At 39.9% G+C, this 20,914-nt stretch overlaps 1 protein-coding gene across 4 annotated transcripts in view; it reads left to right on the forward strand.

The window, feature by feature from the left end:
• Positions 1-5,112: 5,112 nt before the first annotated feature.
• The window catches only part of UBAP2 (ubiquitin associated protein 2), a 95,208-nt gene continuing 79,406 nt past the window's right edge, over positions 5,113-20,914 (forward strand). For all 4 annotated transcript variants that reach the window (XM_040578892.1, XM_040578894.1, XM_040578895.1 and 1 more), the window contains exons 1-5: positions 5,113-5,239; positions 9,656-9,795; positions 13,845-13,922; positions 15,556-15,666; positions 19,558-19,711. In XM_040578892.1, the coding sequence (XP_040434826.1) occupies positions 9,697-9,795; positions 13,845-13,922; positions 15,556-15,666; positions 19,558-19,711 (442 nt within the window). In that variant the 5' untranslated portion in view covers positions 5,113-5,239; positions 9,656-9,696. The remainder of the gene's footprint in view (positions 5,240-9,655; positions 9,796-13,844; positions 13,923-15,555; positions 15,667-19,557; positions 19,712-20,914) is intronic.

A 20,914-nucleotide genomic window follows, 5' to 3' on the forward strand; every position in this document is an offset into this window, starting at 1 on the left:
ATTCATGATCTGGCAGTGAGATGTCTGATGTTTCCTGTTTGCCACCTCGTTTACAAGAACCCTGCTCAAAGTGAATTCCCGATTCTGTGTATTGTCCTGGCTGCATGGCTCCCAGCTTGAAATAGCTATTTCTTTCTGTCATTTGGAGTAACTGGGTTTCAGCTTGAGTCCTCTTACTTGGTTTGTTTTTCTGTGTAAACAGCAATTAATTTTAGGGGCTGTCAGAGCAAATAGCTGAAGTACGCATTTCTACAGTTTAATAGCCAAAGCTGACAATTCCCAGTGCTTGTGTTTTTCGCTGCTCCGGTTACAGTTCAGCATCTTTTTTTTATTTTGGTACCACTTTAATCTGGATTAATTTAATAAGTTTCTTAAAAAGGTTTTCTTTGTTATTTAACAGTTCGGGGTTTTACCCTTTTGTTGCTGTTGTGTGAATTACTCACTTGTGGGTACAGTTAGCTGTTGATGTTGTTGATGTAGTGGTAATGATAGATAGGGGCATGGTCCACTGGAAGTATTGCGTTTTTTTTTTTTCTAACTGCTGTGTCTTACAGTTGGTACTATCGACAGACTACGAGCCTGAAGAGTCCTTGATGTATGCTTGTGGTTGTGTTGTTATGTACTGACTTACCCCAAGCTTAAACTGTTTCAAAAGTGTCCTGCTGATGTTGTTGCTAGAGGTGTGGGAGATAGTGACTTTGAGACAAGTTGGATGGAGTTCATACAGGAAGGTCATATGTCCTGTGCAGCTTTAGTGATGTGCTTCAGTCTTGTCTGAGATGCTTTGGCTACTTAAATATTTTTTTTCCCTTGTAGTATGGATAGCTTAACCAGGGTGTGACCCGAGGATGTATGTCCTTCTATGTATTCTTTGAAGAGAACAACTATAACTTTGGTTTGTGCTCTGCAGCTGTTTCCTTACCTACATGTGTATATCTGTGTGTGTGTGTGTGCGTGTGCATGCCCTGAGCTCGCCTGGGCGTCTGCCTGGCCCCTGAGTTCATCTTGGATAGACTGGAAAGCTGTGCAAATTATTACAGTCTGCAGAGGCTTTGCCTTGTGATTATTATTTTTTTTTTTTTTTTGGTGGCAAGAGCCATTTGAATGACTTCCAAGTCACCCAGCCCTGTCTTCTGGGATGAGTCTGTCTGGATTTCCTCCTTTGCCCCTCGTAGGGGCTGCTGCTGTGAGTTTTAATGAGCTGGCAGAGGGAGCAAGCCTTCTCAGGGTGGGACTTTTGATACAAGGGAAGGGTGGACGTTTAAGTCTTATTATTCTTGTGAAAGTCAAGTTCAAAGATGATCAGCAAAAGCATCGAATATTTAGTGGTGTGTACAAAATCATTAAAGATCGCTTTTGCTGGCTAAATTGCTTTAGGGTAGTTTGAGTCTCTAGTTTAATGCCTGAAACTGAATGTAGACAGGTATTTCTGTGGCTTGGTGAAAGGACTGTATTCTAGATTACCGTAAGCTGTGTTAGGCTGTCCCAGTGTTGGTTAATTATAGCCTCCCCATATTTGGACAGAAGCATATCTAAATTCTTCTAAGTGTATTCTTTACTGCAAGTTACTGAATACTAACAGGTATCTAAGAGGCTGGGCATTAAGGAGTGTTCCTCAGTAAAGGTGATAAAAGTCTCTATTTTCCTACTGGTGATCAAAAGAGTATGTATGCTGTAAGGTAGTGATATATTCAAAGTCACCGCTGGCAGATCCCCTTCCTGGGATTTTTTTTTTTTTTTAAAGTACCTACAAGGTGCCCCTTTTTTTTATTTATTTTATTTTTGTTGTTGCATGCAGAGGACCCGACTGGGATCAAGTTTTGCTGTACTGGATCCCAGGAAAACAAAATCGAAATCTCATATTTTACCTATGTTATAATTGTGCATGGCTGCTGAAATGCAAGTTCCCCCTTTCCTTGTGGACTTGATCCCCATCTCTCATGTCAGATTCAGCAGTTGTATAGCTACATAGTTTTCCACTGGATAAGCTTATTCAACTGACTCACTGTTTTGTTTTAGAGGGTTTAGTTTGCTCTTGGGTCAGCTTACTGAACCCACTCCCTCTGCAGCTGCAGTCATTACTCTGAAGGGAAGTAGCAGTATTATGTGGTTAAGGAGTAGGGGAGCAGGAATGCCATTTCTGGCGACAGCTCACAGTTGTGTGGTATTAGATGTGAGCTGAAATGCAATTTTTAGTGGAATAAACTGTTTGGGTTCTACCTGCTCTGGGGATTGAACTTTGAATGAATACACAAGCAGGTCCTAAATGGGAACTAAAACTCCAGTCACATTTTTTTTGGTCCCAAACTCTGCTCGGCCATCCTCCACTTGTGTGGGGCTTCAGGAAGACTGTGCTGGTTCTGGCTGCAGAGGGTGATGATTTTCAACCCTGAAAAACCTGCTAGTACAGTTTTTTTTTCCTCAGCTGCGACAAACCTTTCCTTTTAAAATGAAGTACTAGTTAATGTTTTTTCAAGCCTCCTGGTTAATGCAGTGTATAATACAGACCGAGTATTTGTTGCAGGGGGTGACTAGGCTGTAGTTCTGCTAGCTGCTGTTTTGTTGGAAGTTGTAGACACTGTAGTGCCTTTTCACTGGATGCTACTCAGGAAACCTTAGGAGGGAAAACGCTGAGAGCTTTACCACTTCTGTTTTACTTTGTTCATTTTTCCTTTTTTGGGGGCAGGACACAAACCCAGGGGATCAGGTATGAACAGATTTGCAGTACTGATGGATCTTGACCACTGAATGTAGCAGTGGTGGAAATACCAGTGAGTATGGTGTGTATTGGCTTGGCTAGTGTTTTGTTTTATCGCTTTAGGTTAGAAAATAAGAGTGCCGAGGACTTCGAAGTGGAGGTATTCCTTTCCTATGCAGCAGTAGGAAGCAGCGTGTGTGTGGCTGTGCAAGCATCAGGAACCACCTCTGAGCTACTGTGGTCTCCATGTGCTTCCCAAAACACCAAGTCGGCTGATGGTTCAGGATAGTGCATGGTGTAGTCAGTGGTGGGAATACATTTGCTTTTTCTTTGGTAGCTTTTAGAGAGAATTCATGTAAGAAGAGCCTTTTCAATGACAGGGCAAACAGGGCAAGAGATGAGTTCCTTCCATCAAAGATGACAGGAACATGTATTTAATATTTCCTCAGGTCTTAGAATGTTGAGACAGGCCAGAGCTTTTCTTAAAATGCTCCTCAGCAGATAAACTTACTTCAAAAGTGAGCTTGTTGTTGCCCCTTCCTCACAGGATCCACATGACTGTTGCTTCTTAGAGAATTCCTATTTTTTATATATTATATTTCTATGTAGACTAGGGCAGGTTTTTTTTTTTTTTTTTTTTTTAAGTTCTTGACAACAGCTGTGGTCTGGTCTGTGTTATGGTCTAGTGAGAATCTAGTTCTGCCAGTCCTGAGAGTGGTGCTTATGTACAAAATAACATGCAGTCAGTCAAACTGGGTCTCTGTCACTTAAGATTCCATTACAGTCAATGGTAAGTACTGGTAACGAGTGCATCTTGCAGGTCCTTGCAAACATGGGGCTTTATAATTAGTTAGGACAGGGAGCAAGACTTTATTCTTTTTGTATGTGGGAGTCCAGCTGGTTGCTGTCTGAAATATTCTTCTTGCAGAAAGGCAGCAAAAGATGAGAATATATTGTCCAGAATCACTGGACAGTGTTGTCTTCTGGTGACCGTCGAGCTGGATGGGTTTTGCTAACCAGTTTTTTAGCAGTCTGAAGATTGCCTTGGTTGTGTGAAAGGTAAAAACCCTAGGTGAAAATTGGTTAGACTTATGTGATTTTAGGGTGATTTTTTTTTTCTTCTAATGGTAGTGAAAGTTGAATTTGGGGAAATCTAGATTCCTCCTTCAAAAGGTTCAGTATGAGTAAGGGCACTTGTTGCCTCTGAAGTTTGCGTATTTATAAAGAAATTACAAGGGCAAGTCTGCTGGATGTTTATTGGGTGTAGTAGGCAGACTGATTAAAGCTAGAGTAATCGTCAGTGTATACTAAAATGTAAAACACATGCTAGGCAGAGACTGGGATAATAGCGTAGATAGATATTGTGAGATTATAAGATTATTTAAAAATAATGTTAAATGATACTACTTAACTTCCATAATAAGTGCGTGCAGAAAATGTGCACTGTTCAGTCCCCTTTTTTACACCACGCTTTTGAGAGGGGCTCAGGGTATGTGACCAGCCTTTGCCTAACTCCAGTCTTTTGTAGATGAACACTTCTTTTCCAGAGCAATGCTGTCTTTTATTTGTAAGAACTATTTGTAGATTTCTTTGTCATCTTTTGTATAACATTTGCTTAGGAATGCTACTGCTTGAATTCAGTTTTTTGCTGGTAACAGGGTGGTTTTGATTTCTGTAAATCAGGGTATGTTCTTAGCGAATTATAGACTGACTTGGCAGAATAATAATTTTAACTATTAACTCAGTGGGTTTTAAGAAAGCTGGGTAAGAGTATTGTTTATTTGGTGTGCTTTGCTAACACAACAGGAAGTGTGTATGTTAGTTTATGTGTTTGTGCTGGTACTCTGTCCACACCCAGCAATCCTCTTTTCTTGGAAAAATGTTAGAGCATACACATAGTACGATTTCTCTCATCTGTGGTATTCTGCCAGTGATGCAGGTCTGCTCCTGGCCATCAATATTTTTCCTGTTTACTGTAGAAGATCATAAGATGGGACATGAATCCTCCCAGGATCCGTAAGTCCAGGTTACTGTTGTTGGCTTGGGGCAGTACAGACGCTGAATAATCAGCACTACTCCTGAGGAACATCTGACTCTTGCAAACTTTTTTCCCCTTTCAAGCAGTAATAAAGGTGGTGAGATACTTTAGACAACAGCATGTGAGGGAAATGCATTACATCGACGCTTTGCAGACATGATTTTTTTCCTTATGTCATGCTATTGCTATAGCAGTAAAATCTAGGCTCATTGTACATATACAGTGGTCATGCCATCATGAGGCAGCGTCCTGTAGCTCTTTGCCAGCCCTGTCATTGTGAGAAATCCTTGTCAGTTGGTTTGTGTTTGGAGTATAAAAAAGCTATCACGTTTCTAAGGTGTTCACACAGATTTCTTCGCGTTGTTCTTTATCACAGATCCTTGTCCAGAGAGTCAACAAAAAAACTTTCTTGAGACTGCCTCAGGAAAAGAATTGAAACTGCAAATGTTTTGTTCAGCTGATGGAATTGAATATCGAACTTCAGAAGGATTCTTGAAAGTCAGGTGGTATTGCAGTGCGTGGTCTGTCCCTGGAAGTTTAGCAATAGATTTACTGTGTCTTGCAGGGCTTGCAACCCTATCAAGTCAGTTTGTGTACTGTGTATCTCTAGCTTTTCTGACTACCTTGAGTCTAAAAGGACTAGATTTCTTGCCAAAGGAAACTTGAACAAAAAAATCAAAGAAAACATTATTAACTTTAAAAACATGCTTTTTGTGTTGATATGCATTCATTTATTCTTCAATTCTTTGCCTTCCTCTTTTCCTTCTAAAATTCAAAGCAAACCCCTAGCTGAATGTGTTGGATAAGACTTAACATTATGGAGGCTTTGGGAGGAAGCAGAGTTTGGTCTTTTTAGCAAAGTTGGATGTTGAGATACCAATACTTCTGTACTGCTTTTGGAAACGAGAATAATTGTTGCCATTCTATCACCAGTCTAGTGAGGGCTTATACGATGCTGTATCTGCTGTTGCAGTGTAGCTCCTTGGGCTAAACTTGCTGTACAGAAAGAAACACTAAAAATACCAAAACATTGAGATTTGAGGATGATTTTGCTCTTAAATACCTCTCTTGCTTTCCATTTTTAAGTCTAGTTATTTGCTTTATGAGGAAATCCTGAAATTTGGATTTCTTAGAGCTTGAGGAGCTAAATGTACTTGAACAATTTTCTTGACTACTGGTCAAGGTTTTTTAGATTTTTGTTTTGTTTGGCATTGTGTGTGTTTGTTTTTAAAATAGAAGTAAAGATAACCTTCCTCTGGAGGTACCAGATTACATCAGTGGAAAAAATGGTTTACAGCAATCTTGTGCCGCCTTTTTTTTTTTTCATTATCGTGAAAGGAAGTATGACCACCTTTGCACAACAGTTCTGGGAAGTCCAGTCTCTAATGCTTTCTCCTCCTTTTTTGCTAGTGCTCTAGAGGTCTATTTCATTTAATGTGTATCTATTTCTTCAAAATACAGCTGTTTTGGCTCCTTACTAAAGTTGTGGTCAAGTCAGATATTAACTGCTAATGAGGGACTTTTGCACTGAGCCAGACCCTGATGTGGAAACTAAAGCATCTGCTTGACTGACTATTTTTTTTTTTAATCTTTATAACAGATATTAATTAAGAGTTGTCTTCCTCTCAAATCTTCTTTCCTTGTTTGATCTTCCATTAAAATTAAGTTCATCAGTTTGTGATAGCCTGCCCATTGCTATGACAACAGTCTGCCAAACGGACTTTAGTATGAGGAATGGGAGAGAGTAAGAAGCTACTTTGCGGGCTAGGAAATGTTCCTGTTCAGCCCCATCTTACTAATTAATAATATCCCACTTAACACTCAAAACTGTAGTCAATGTGGTAATTTGGAGGCAATGGCTGTCTGCCTCTCTTCTGCCTGCTGCTTTGGTACCTTACAGGGTAGGTGTGGTGGGGTGTGAAGTGTCGCGTGCCTGTGCCAGGGAGGTGCGATGTTTCCCTGGTCAGTGCAGCAGCAGCGGTGAAGCAGGACCCTTCAGCTTCTTGTGCATGCTAGGGCTGGGCTGGCTGCTGTGTTTGGATGCTGCCTATAGGTAGTGGGAGCCAACAAAGGGAAGATAAAATGGCTTTATTTTGAAAGCTCTCTTTATATTAAGCTGCCAGTTGTGCTTTTATGAAGATTGGATTGTGTCTGAAATGGGTTATAGCATGTTTGCTGTGGCTTGATGGGGAATGTTGAGCTGAGGGTGTGTTTCTGCGCTTGTCTGAAGGAAGTACAAGTCCATACTGCTGTCAGGAAGGCTCTCCCTGTTGCTGGCTTTCTGCTTTGGACCTGGTGCCAAATTGTGCTCCTCGTGGGCTGCATGGTCAGCAAGATGAGGATCATCTGTAAAGATCCTGTTACACTGTTCAGGTTGTTTGGCTCTGTTCCTACCAGCAGGATGATCTTGCTTTGCTGCTTTATTCCCCAGGAGTGTTTCAGACGTTTGTGTGCCTGGCTTTTTCCTTAAAGTATCCTTTCATCCTGAAAAACAAACATGGCACAGAGACACTCTAAAATAGGTGTTAGGAGAGGGAGAAAAGACACAGTCCTCTTCAGGTACTGTAGGTTGCCTTCCTATCCTAAGTGTAGGCTAGAGTTCAGCGTGTGCTTTACAAATGACAGAAAACTATGTGTTTTAATGTATGTGTACTGCTGTTATGTCCAAAACATGGATCAAAAAATATGGAGTAGCTTTGGTGAAATTACAGAAAATAGCATTGAAATGTATGTCAGAATTCCTAGGTACCAGAATCTGTGTAAGTATGTTAATTCAGAAATTGCAAAACAAATTGAGACCCAATGGAATTATGGTTTCTCAACATATCTTAAATCATATTAATTCCTGGTTAATTCCAGGAAATCATATTTGAAACTGTTAACTTGTCTTTCAGAGAGGTTAGTGCTGTATGTCATGTTCTCTGTTCAGAGCTTTTTTTCTTTGCCTGTTGTGCTAGGTTCAAATTGTGATGACAACTTGGAACATCCACCCCCCCCACTCCCCCCGAAAAAACCACCCCAAAACAACATAAACCAGCCTGAAGGTCATTATTAATCTTTGCAAACCTAAGTGTTTTCAGGCATTGGCAGTCCAGTCAGCAAGGCTTCCAAAGCAGATTTCAACACAAAGAGCAAAATTAGTTTCTACTGCAAACTCAACCGAAGACTGTCTGTCCATAATGTGTTTAAAATATCAGTGGGCAGCCATGGCCAGGTAGTCAGTGATAAATTATGAACTTGCTGTTCAGGGTGTTTCCACATCTACTTGATATTTCACTTTCCATAAAACATGTTGCCACGAGCTTGAATAACCTCTGTATTAATTGTATTTGGCTTTTAGGGTGGCAGGCACAGTGTTCTGAATGCTTGTGTGTTCTGGGGCTTACAAGACAACAAAAGTTAGACTACCTTAAAAGACTGGGAGACATACTGGCTTTGGTGAATATATTCATAAAGCTGGAGAAACACAGTGTTCCAATTCAGCTCATACTACAGTCAGTTCCTGGTAAAGGCGGGCCTTTTCTTGTTAAATATGTAAGGGTTCAGGGAAATACACTTTCTCCTCAGACTTTATTGAATACTTTGAATTTCTTTATGTGTTAGTTAATGTCGGGGTTCAATTTTGGCCAACAAAAATGTATTTCTGAAGTGAAGAGGAGATTTAGATGATAATGGAGTAAATTTTCTCTTTGATTCTAGGTGAGGCTCCTGAGCATCTTGAATCAGTGTTTAAACTGAAACATCTCATTGCAACTTTTAATTGTTGAGTACACATTCTTGTCCATGCAATCACAGCAGTCTACTCAGTCTTCATCTGAGTGTTACTGTGCATTGAGCTTGGTGATAGCCAGCTTGCACCAGAGCTGCTGCCCTGATAAGTTGCATGCTGAGGCATGTTCATACATTAGGGCTGCCGTAAAAGTGTTTTGCTGCTTGCTTGCACATCTTCTGCCCAGGTGCACTGCTTGGAGGTTGTCCTTTGTTCCCTAAATGTGCAGTTTTACTTCCTAGTATCATGGGGATAGAAACCAGGCAGTTGACTGTGACTGTTCTGACCAGTTGAGACTGTTTCCAGTTATCATAACTACTATAAACCATCCTCATCAATTGGCTGTGTGTTAGATACTGTACAAACACAGTACAGGGCTAGTAAATTTGTTTCAAAGTAATCTCAGTGTTAGAGGATGAGTGAGCGTGAAAGCTGACTGCCACAAACAGGATAGCATTGATATGTGTGTGTGTGGGGATTTGGGTTTTCTTTTGGAAACAGCAAGGGTATGTTTAAAGCAGAGTAACAGGTAGTTTTGTAAATCATTTCTGTTAAGTATGAGGGAGAACAAAACAAAAATACTGGCTGCAGGGGCTGGATTTAAGGGTAAGTATCATCATTTCTCTTACAAATGAGAGGTGAGAAATAGAGTGGGCGTTGGCCATGACCTCTGTATATGCGCAGGAAAGCAGTTTGATGGTAGGGGAGAGAGAGCAACTGCCTAGTTTGTGAATGTGATTTTTGCATATTCTGAGAGTGTATGAGAGTGGTTAAATTCCAGGCATCAAAACAAGACAGCAGGTATTACAGAAATGTAAGGAGTGATGCAGCTGTAATTTCAGCATATAGCAAAGTCTGTATATAAATAACTGGAAAAAGCTGTGAGATTTAGATGTTGTCTGGAAGTACAGATCTAGACAGATAGCAATCAGCTGACAAAAATGTTTTTTACCGAGTACATTTCCCCATTTACAGTAAAGACTGCATTATATCCAGTAATAGTATATTAAAGCTGCTTTCTCAGGAGTCTCTATGTAGAGCTCGTGGTAAATACAGGAGGAGTTCAAGCTGCTACATATATTATCTGGATGTTGAATCAGTATCGTGAATCATGCCTTAACTCATGCTGTTGTTTTTTTTTTTCTTTCAGATTTTCTATTTTGTACATACATTGTTTTGTATATACTGTATATGATGACTTCAGTGGGCAGTGAACGTACCCGGGGCACTCGGGACAAAACACAGATTTCAACCGCACAGCCAACACAACCACAGAAACAAGTAGTACAGGTATGTGATACTATATAATCTTCTTTGAGTTGAAAGTGAGCATGTAATGATAGGCATTTTTTCCCAAAGTTAGTAAAAACTGAGAAAACATGGGAGGAAAAACCATGGTCTTTTTCTGGAAGAGTATGTTTGATACCTGGCTGTAATTTCTCAGTAATCCAGCATAGCATTAAATTGTTCCTGTATTCTTGCCTCGAAAGGAGCTTTATGTTCTTCAGCAACATTGCCCATCAGTGAGGAATTCTGTGCTTATACCTGTCAGGATTTCTGTTCTTTGACCTCAGTGTCCTCAGATCTCAGCTGTTCCATATGCCAGCCTCCTGATGCTAGAAGATTTCTGGTCAGTAGAGGAATTTGGGTGGGTGGGTGGCAATAGCTTCATTAGGTGCGTGCTGTATTTTACAGCATGATTCAGCATATCTGCAAGTCACAAAGTCCTAAACTTCTTGTGCAGTGTCCTCAGAAAGTGAAATGAAGGGGATCATCACCTAGCGGACTGAAATTATTTTTGAGTATCTGCGAGACTGAAATTAAGCTCCTACCCATTGTCTTGATTCTCAGCAGCAAAGTAGTCAAAAGTCGCGTGCTTGTCTGGGTTTCAGAGTGCAAATGTCTGCTCCTGGCAACACATTATTCTCTTGTCAGGTACCTCTCAAAATTGGACCCAATTCAAGAATTGCCTCAGTTCTCTGCTGGCAGAGAGTTCATTAGTCTAGAGGTGCTCCCTTGGGAAATTGTCTTTTATTGTCTTTCAGACTGATCTTTTAACATGGAGGGGGTCTTGGTTTGTTTTGAACAGTATTAATTATGTGACCTCAAGCCCTTATCTCCTTGCACTGCAGTGCTTTGCATAGTAGTGATTCATGCTAATGTGTGGATTTAGAAAGTGACTTTCAACAGATGAAGTTGAATTTGTTTTTATTTTATAAAATAAGTAAGGCTGCAGGAGTGTAGTTAGCAGGTTGACAGAAGTGGTGGTTTCCTCTTTTCTGACATTTGCAAGACAGCAGTGGAGTATTCTGCCCAGTTTTGGATTCCCTGCACAAGACAGACATTGACAGATGGGAGCAAGTCCAGCAAAAAGCTACGAAGATGGTTGAAAGGCTGGAGCACAGGATGAATGAGTGGTGGCTGAGGGAACTGGATTGCTCAGCCTTAAGAAGGCAAGGCAAGGTCGTATCTTCTATTCAGATACCTCATGAAAGGGAATAGGAAAGATGAAGCCAGACTTTTCTCAGAGAGACAATGGCATAGGTTGGAGCACTGGAAATTCTAGCTTTTAAAAGGGGAAAAAATTGTTTACCATGAACATGGTCATGAATTAAGAGAAGATATGGGGTCTCTGTCTGGCCCCAAGCAGCTCCTCTGATGGGACATGCTTTCAGCGGGAGGTTGCACTGAGTTGTCACTGGAGAATCTTTCCAACCTGTGTGACTCATTGTTTGTAAGTGTTAAGCCTTACAGACCTTTTACTACATTTTTCTGCTTATTCCACTTCTTGCATAGTAGATAACTGGTTTGGTCAATTTGATTGAAAAAGATGGTTATTTAATATACAGCAATTATGTTTCAGTGCACTATTGCTTTATTTTTAGATATCAGGTAGACCTTCCTGCTTAGTCAGGCTTTACAGATCAACAGAAACATGTGGGATTTTACTGTTTAATCACCACTGATTAATTTTTATGAGTGCAGAATAAAGTTGCTTTCCCAAATGGAGATTTCATTGTCATAATACCACATTAATCATCGTTTAAGTTATTTAAGAAGAAGTATCACAGTTCTTTTGCATTGTGTCTGGATAATAGATATACCACTTTCTTATAAGACCTGGGCTTATTACTGTCACTTAATTCTGTGTTTTGCACACTTCTGTTTTCTGGTAGTTTGAAGTTGTTAGTTAAAAATTTCTTTTAGTCTGTTATGCTGCAAAGATAATGTATCTTTTAAGGTTGATAAATTTTTTTGTCTTAAGATGCTAATATTTTCTTAGTTACAGTCAAAACTTAATTATAGTCTTGTATAGGATGCTATAATGTTACTTGTAATGATGGTGCCTTAAAAATAAAGAATAACCGCTTGCTGGGAAAAAAACCAAAAATTTTTGTGACACTGGCTTGATATTTGTGTAGTAAACACGTTTTGTGGGTTTTTGTTGTCGTGTTTTTTCTTCTGAATCTTCAGTTCCATCTGGGTGTAATCCACTGGCATAACTGTTAGTGATATTGCACCTACTTGTTTCTAAGCTCTCTGCTTACACAGGAAAACTGAACTTACTGTCACACATTTCATACTGTTAAAAAATTGTTAAATATTTGTCTTCTAATGTGGAATCAAAAAGTTGGTTTATATAAAAATGGATCTAATGGCTTCCTGTTTCTGGTTAAATATGCCATCATGTCACTATAGAAATTACATTGCCTGAATGTTTTTACTTTGGATATCTTCAAAGGAAATCTCTTCACTAGCTTAAAAGCTGCAATGGGCCTGAGGAGGCTGAAGTCATAGGGAGAAGATGGAGCAACAAGGCTTAATTCCTGAAACCAGCAGACCTTTATTTTTTCTCTCTGCTGAGCTCTCAGGAGACACCAAGAGTAGGCTTTTTTGTACAGAGCATCACACTGATGAGGAGGCTTCTGTGGAGGGTGGCACTGTGACTGGCATGGGGAATTCAAGAGCAGGCTCCTCTCTCTGATACTGGGTGGAGTGGCGTGTTAAGCTGTCAGATGACACTTTGAAAATGTGAAGTAGTGCAGAGTACTTCACTCCATTGCAAATGCCAGTTGTCTTGGAACATCGCCTCTGAGAACAGCAAATGTCTTTTCCCTCAAGGAACTGGGAAAGCTGCAGTAGCTTTTCAGAAAATAAGCAGCTGGTGGTGTACGGTGTAGTAATTTTTAGACTCTTCTCAGCATTTACACTTGGCAACCTCCTCTAGAGCTGTATTTGTGGTAAGCTCTAAAAGCAAAGCAGTTTGAGGCTGATTAAGTCTGAACTTGTGAGGCATAGAATTTCATGTGGGTATCCTGTGAAGTGAGACTGTGCAAGGTGAGGTTCAGCCAGCTGCCCAGGTTGAATCCTTTCTGCCAAGAATTTCAGTGGATATGGTGGTCCCCTCCTCAATGAAGAAGTCTTCTGCAGCACGTAAACTCACATTTTGGGTCCTGGCTCTCTTCAGCCTTCTCTAGCATGAGATGGCAGCCTCTTCTGTTTGAGCAAAAATCAAGCTATGTCCAGGGTCATGTAGCAGTTATCTGTTATTCTCATGGCAGTGCAGTTCAAGTAGACTGCAAATGCCATGCTATTAAGAATGGTCTGTATGATGTGACATTAATGTTCTGGAGTTGCTTTCTCTCTGGGGCAGCCATAGCTCATTTGTATTTATGGGACGTTACTGCATCCATTCATTTTAGTCTTTCAGCTTTTGGAGAAGTTGTCAGCACAGATTTGTGGTCCAGAAATGTTACAGGAGTACCAAATATTTCATCAATAGCAAGATCCTTTAGCAGTTTTCAGAGACCAATATTCACTTATAAAGAAAGTGCAGCTGTTCACAGGCGAAATCTTGAGGCACGACTCAGTCTCTTTTTAAGTGCTCATGAAACTACGGTCAGGTTGTTCAAAGAGTTGTGGAAGATGATGTGAGCAGGAGTTATCAGAGATGTGATTAACTTAGAAATACCACGGCCAGTTTGTTATGGTAAAAGTTGTAACTGGAGTGGTAGATATTAAGTAAAAGTAAGGGTAGTAATGTCAAAGCATATGCTTCTATGGTAAAGTCTCTATTTTATTATATGGTTGTCTTATTTATGTGGTGACCTTTAAGTGTGGTTCAGACGCATTAGAATCTGTTGAAATTGCTTCTGCCCCAGCCAACTTTTTAACTATAAAATGGTGGTAGAGGAGATGTTAATCCCTTCTGCATAGCACCTCTGTGCTTGTTTATGTTCTTTTTGAGAATCTGGAGGAAAAAAATACACTGATGCTAGGAGATACTTTAAAAAATATGTTATCTTTTGTGTACTTTATTGGATGTTTGCATTTTTCAGGCAACAGCAGAACAGATTCGCCTTGCTCAGATGATCTACGATAAGAACGATGCAGATTTTGAAGATAAAGTGAAACAAGTATGTTTCTTATGGCACAGATCTTTTTTTGCCCTGCAATAAAGTGCTCCAAAACTGGCTCACATTTTGTAGCTAGAGCATCTGTTTCTGATTCAGATGAAACCTTTTCCAGAAGGATGTAAATTTAACTAGGAAAAGGTGTTCTTATTGCACTGTAAAGTCTTTTTACGAGAAGTTGTGTGGTAATATAGCTCTGGATGTATTGTTACATTGGTGTATTTTCCTTTGTAAATAACCCTTTAAGCCAGAACTCATCTGTACCGATGTCTCTTCCAGACTGTATCTGCCTAGTATGGTCCTGATGCTTAATGATTGTCAGAATAAAGAGTGCATTCAACTTGTCCACATGTACATATACATGGGAAAAATGTAACCTATGTAACCTATATTTGCTGTTTTTCAGGAAAAGTAAAAATGTAATCATAGCTTGAAGATGAATTGAAGTGTTATTTTTTAAAAAAAATCTGACCTTCCAGACCTGTGTATGCATTAAAATGACAGAATTATGCTGTGAAAATGAAGTCTCACACCATTTCTTCTACCACGCTGAGTTTTGGGTGTAGATGCTCAAGATTCCATTACTCAGTTGTAGGTCAGACCATTAATTCAAGCTGTACTGAGAATCCGAGTCCCTGTTCTGCTGTGGGTGTTGGTATTTTGTCCTAGTAAACACATTGCAACTCACAAAGAACCTAGGAGTACACCCAGAAGGAGAGAAGAATTAGCATGACTGCGTTAATGCAGTAGAGGAGCAGGTTTCGTGATTTATTTTCCTTTGTAAAACCTCCTCTGAAACATTATTAAATACTTTTTGTTGTTCTTGTTATAAACTTGTTCCGTTGCTGTGCCAGAAGTGAAGCCTTACACTTCCTGAAGGACCCCCATCAATAGTGCCTGTGGGTCTACGGGTGAAAGGATAAGAATTAAGTTGTGCATAGGAAATCTCTGATACTTTATGTTGTGCATATATATTGCTAGCTTATGTAGTTTTTCTTCGGGTGAAGTTGCTGGATGTCCCATGACGGACTGTGATTGTTTCCATCCCACACTCCTCAGGATGTGCACTGCAGGTCCAAGGAGCATAATTCAGTACTAGTTCTCCTTGAGTAGCCATTGTTTACACCTTCTGTGTGGTCTTATGTTGAAGTGGATTGAGGCAGCTGATCTGACTGAAAAATAACTTTTTCCTTAGTCTGCATATTTTTCCAGATCTGTTCTCTGCCATGGCTTAGCTTATGTCTGTTCTCATGCAGTGGGATAAAGAGAGGGATGTTTGGTAGAGAGGGAGATAGGATGATCCTGGAGCTGTCCTGGTCTTTTGCTTCTTTACCCTCATATGCTGCTATCTGGAGTAACAGTGTTTGCAGCAAGCATGAATGGGAGGGGGGGCGGTTAAAAAAAAAAAAACAAACGTGTGAAAGAGAGTGCTTTCTTGATTACCATTTAGTTTATGTTTCATCCTGCCTGTTCTAAATCTCAAGCAGATCTGTAAAATACAGATACCTTTATTTAGGATTTCAGTTTGCTCTGACACCATAGCTATGTACTTTCTTGGAATCTGTGGTGGTACTAACTCTTTGTTTTGTTATGATGATAATGTAGATATTTTAACTTGTCTGACTTTTACTGCCAGCTTATGGAAGTGACGGGGAAAAACCAGGATGAGTGCATAGTGGCACTACATGATTGTAATGGGGATGTGAACAGAGCAATCAACATACTGCTGGAAGGAAGTTCAGACACGGTAAGATTTTACTTCATATTAAACCGCTCTTTCAGCTTGCTGCATCTTTCTACTTCTGAAAGAAGTTGGGAAAGTCATATTTCAGTAGCTTTTAATTACCACGTCTCTATTCAAATTCTTTAGAAGGAAATGGAGATTGGGGCAGCTTCTCTACTGCATGCATGCCTTAGAATAGGCTGAACTTTGAAAATGCTGTGGGTGTTCAGCTGGTCTGTTGCAGAGTCATTTGGCTTTTACTTACATGCAGCAATTTTAACTCTGTATCGGAACTCAGTGCTTTGTCAGATGTGGGCCTGTTTTTTGCTGCAATGTTTGTAGTTACTCTGTAGCACCTCCACAACCCTGAGACCTGAGTTTAAGTGTTTCCAGGAAGGGCAGTCTTTGTAAGCCAAAAGGGCAGGCAGATACATTAATTTTCACAACTCTGTAGGGCTATGTTGCTGGAATGGAAGCTGGAGGAGGTTTCCTATCTGAAAGTTACACTGACAACGCTACTAATGGCAGAAGAGGATACAGCAAGTAGTTGCTTCTTTCACCCTGTTGCTGTTCTGCATGGCTTCATTGAAAAACAGAAAGAGGATACTAAACAATGTGTATAAAACAACAAATAATGTTGCTTAGAATGTTGCACAGAGCGATTTTTTTTTTACCCCAAGAGATACCAGGAAAGTATGTCTTGCTGTGGTTGAAGTTTTTGCTGGAGGAACTTCTTAACAGGTCATCTGAGGCAGTAAACTAGATTCCATCTCATTTAAATTGGGAAAGAAAATTGACTTCCTTTCTTAATGCTGAACGTTCAGTATTTCCTGTGGTTTATCAGGATGTGTGCTCTGGCTTATTGTTAATAAGGACACCCCGCCACCCCCCAGTTCTAGGACACATACCATTCTGATTGAGGGGACTTTCTTTTCCATCCCCTTTCATTTATTAGAGTTGGGGTAATTTAAAACACAGAAATATATAATACTGAGCAAGCTGGCAAGTTTGGAGTGGAAGAGAGCATCTCGATTAAATCTGTGTTGGTAATGCGCTGGTTTTGTGTTCTCCTGTACTTCTTATATTTTCCATTTTCTGGTTGAAAACAGTTTTCTGGTTGGTAGATAATGTTAAATACTTTCTTCTTACTTTAGCAGATTGTTAGAAGTGATCATGACGTGGAAGAAAATTTCTAACTCATTTATCAATTAGAAGCAATATATCCACATGTTCTGGTCTTTTGATAAGTCCCTCTGAACCCACTGCTCTCTGTAGACAAAATGTAACTTAGAAACAAATACAGAGAACTTAAGGGGCTCAGGGAGGAAGGAGTATTAATTGAAGGTTGTGAAGAAATTTATTTTTCTTTATGGAAGTTTGTGGTCTTCCAACTTGAAGGGTTTGTTTTAAGGCAATTATTTTACAGAACAGTTTAACAGGATTTGATGCGAAGTTGGAAACAGAAGTAGTACTAGTTCTGAATGTGGATTCCCAAATCTCTTTTTCTAGATTTACTCTGCTTTGATACACTAGAAGTTTTTTTTTACCTCATTTGTAAGATGTGCCTATGCTATTTGAGGAATTAGAGCGCAAGGAGTGATAACTGGAATGCCTGTTTGTAAACTGATGCTCTTGCCAGTTTTGTCTTTTTTTTTCTTTTTTTTTAATGCTATGATCTTTAAGGCTTTATGCTTTATGATTATACTATACTATATGATTTAGTATTTATGCTTTATAAAGATTTTTCACTTGCAGCCGTTGTGACAGTGGCTTTGCACAGACAGGCATGTGGATGAGAGTAGGGAAGGGCATGTGTCTTTGCTCAAGACTTCTAGTCTTTTAACTTCCTACAGGCGTAAGATCCTTTTATGCCTGAATATGTTTTATTTCCTATACCTTTGAAGATAGAACAAAGGGGCCCTTTCAGATTATTCTTCTTTCCTTCTAAGATTAGGCCAGCAAGCAATTTTCTGTTAGATGTTTTCAAAGGTCAGGCTCACAACTGTCATTTGAGTTGCCTCAGGCATTGTCAGCTGAAATTGTAGTCAGTTAGCTCCCTTAGAAAACCAGACAGCTTCGATAGTCTGTGATGGATTCCCATGCCCAGAGGTAGCAGCATCCTCTGTCTTAAAGGACATGCCCAACTTCTCAAGGCTTTCCTCAGAATTACATTGTGGGAAAGCATGGATCTGATGTTTTCATAGTCATCCTTTTACTGATCCTTCCCAAATCTTGTAAAACATTACTAAGGAGAGGCTGCTTACTCTTAAACTTTGCAGGATCATCCAGTTTTGGGTATTTCTTGGAAACAGTCAAAGGCACCGTGCCTATCACTGAAATAGTGTATTCTGAACTATATAGACTTCATTCTTCAGTTGTCAGTGCAGTTATTTTTCCTCCTATGAAGTATTTCTAAAGCTCTAGGAGTGTTTAATGGTTTTAATTTATAATGCAGTTACGCAGGCAACAGCAGGTGAAGCCATGTGAAAGTTACTGGTGCAAACTGTTTTCTGTGGCACAGCTAATATGGTGTTGCCCAAATGCATAGTTTTGTACTTCAAATCCATTCTGTCTGTGCTTCATATAAGTTGGCTGATGGTGGTGTAGTTCTGTATACTGGAAATGAAACTGAGAAGCGATTTCAGCCTTCTTTCTCACCTATACCACGTCAAAACCCAAGAGAGTAACCATTCTTTTAACTTTTTATTCTCTCAAAGCAGACTCTGAACCATTGAGTTTATACTTGTAAACTGCTTTGTGACCTGCTTTCTCAATAGCATTTTTCTCAGTTCTAGGCATCTTGGGCTAGCTGGTCATTGCCTGCCTTGTAGGGGCTTCTGAATTACTGTTGCGTGAGTTGAGAGGAGACAGGACAGGACCTAGAAGATAGCCAACCTTTTTTGTTTGATGCTGGTGCCTGTCAGAGGTTGGGGCTTTATGTAGTACCTCACAGCTGATGGCACCTTATTTAGATATGCAGATTTCCTGCTTAAATACCTTACATAGGCACTTAGCTTCTAGAGATGGGGACATACATAGGACACCTGTCTGCCACTTTCATGGTTTGCAAATAACACCTTTCTTCATCTTTGCTTTGCTTAATAGACTAACCATGCAATTGCATAATATGTGGGTTGCTGTGCTATTCCTAGCAAGTGTTCTTGTAGTTTTACTTTCAACTCCTACAGATATGGGTCTGATATGATCCTTGAATTTATTTTAAAGATGGAGTTTAATATTAAAGCTGAAGTCTGATATTTGGACCTTGGTCCCTTGTCTTGTTTAGACATAGTTTTTCCTGTGTTCTGCTGTGTGTGATGAGCTGTAGCTGTTTGGAGTGGATGGTCTGGTTTACCATGGCCCCAGTTTTCCCAGGTTGTTACTCTACCATTCTGTGTCCTGGTGCTTGAATTCTACTGTGTCTGGGTAATGGTTTTTCTCCCCACCCCCACGCCCCGCTTTAGGCCACATACTTACTCTCATCAGTCTCTTGTTCAATGATGCTTAAAAGCATTTTTTCATTTCCTTGGGAGAAAAAGATAGCTCTGTGCGTGCTCTCTTGCTAGATTTATGGAGGTAGTTGAGAGGAAAAGTGTTGCTTGCTTTGCAGATTTTCTGCACTGTGGTTGTATCTAGGCTTCCTTGAACTAGTAAAAGTCCATTACAGCCAGAAATATTTGGGATTTTTATGTTCCATAAAACAATCCAACTTCTAAAACTTGTTTCTTTCTCATCTCTTCCCAAAAATATGGCCTGTTTCCATTTATATCAGTGTAGTTGCAAGGTATTACATATGTGAAGTTATGCAAATACCTGTTTGTTACCATGAACTGGAAGGGTGTGAGGTGGAGATATGCACTGAGAGCTGTCTCTTCCATTTTGACTTTTGTATCTAATTCTATTCTACCCAAATAGACTTCTTGGGAGACTGTAGGGGGAAAGAAGAAAAGCCTTGGAAAGGAAAGTTCAGAAAACAAAGAGAACAGAGAAAAACGAGGGGACAGAGAAGTGAGTCGCGGACGGGGAATTTCCAACAGACGGGGAAGAGGAGGCAGCCGTGGCCGAGAGTGTACGTACAGGGGTTCATTTTTAAAGATTCAGGTGCTTTTCTTGCAGCTGAAACTGGCTAAGGGCAAGTACTTAATGGAGTAAAGTCCATCTGAGCTATAGCTCAGTGCCGAAGGGATCATAACTCGTTTGTGTAACAGGTATGCCTGATCTGTCTACATGAGGAGGCTTTGGGATGGTCTGTGCCTGTTCACAGATGCTCAATTTAATTTAAATTTCTGTCCTTTTTTCATTAGTTGATCTTGTACAAGTTGCTGTTCTTGGTGCATGTTTTAGAATTGACTATTTGTAAGACTGCTTGAGAGCAAGTATGTCGCTGCGCAGCTGATACACTTTTTCGTTTCTTTTAATGAAAAAATTATCCAGCTTTGACTTCATCTCCTTTTATGAGGGGGAGAACCTGAAGATGTTCTCATCTTCTCATAAGGGGCATGAGAAGACTGGGATCGTTATTAATCTTTAGCATATATTACTCACATAAGCCAACCAAAGGTGAGTTTCTACAACAGAGAAAATTCTTTGAGTTGAAACATTTTGAAATTTGCCAGACTTTATAGGTCTGCAATAGTACATTGTACAAGAGCAAACTGATGTTTCCAAGTTACATAGAATCACATTAGTTCACCACTAGATCCATGTTGCTTTTTTCACTTAAGTTTTATCAGCAGTATCAAAGCTGTATTCATTGCCTGTAAGGGCTGTACGCAACAGTGACAGATGAGCAGAGAAACTGGAATGAAAACAGTGTGTTTAACTTTCACTTAAAAGCGGGGAAAATATTTACAATATTACCCACCTCCTCAATTCATTTTTTGAAACGTTGTGTCAATGAAGACACTGTGAATCTTTGTAGAGTAGCGTCAAGACAGGAAAAATATTAATAAAATTTGCACCGATATTCAGAACAAATTGAAATCAGACCCATCACAGTGAAAGTGAGGGGCAACATTTTTGTCAGAGCCAGATGCTGCTTATCTGTCTTTGTGAAGTGGAATTAAAGATTTTTCAGATGGTTACCAAATCTTGATATTCTCTTCCTAGCTTAATGTCCAAGCATTAATATTGTGGCTGCCATTAGGAAAAGTTGTGCAGTACAAAATCTCAGCGGTGTTTTAAGTGGCCAGTCTTTTTTTTTTTTTTCCCCCCCCCCCCCCCCCCCCTTCAAGGACCCAGCCGTCTTTTGAGTATTTCCTCAGGATTTTTC

Source organism: Falco naumanni, chromosome Z, assembly GCF_017639655.2.
Source record: "Falco naumanni isolate bFalNau1 chromosome Z, bFalNau1.pat, whole genome shotgun sequence".
Taxonomy (NCBI): Eukaryota; Metazoa; Chordata; class Aves; order Falconiformes; family Falconidae; genus Falco; species Falco naumanni.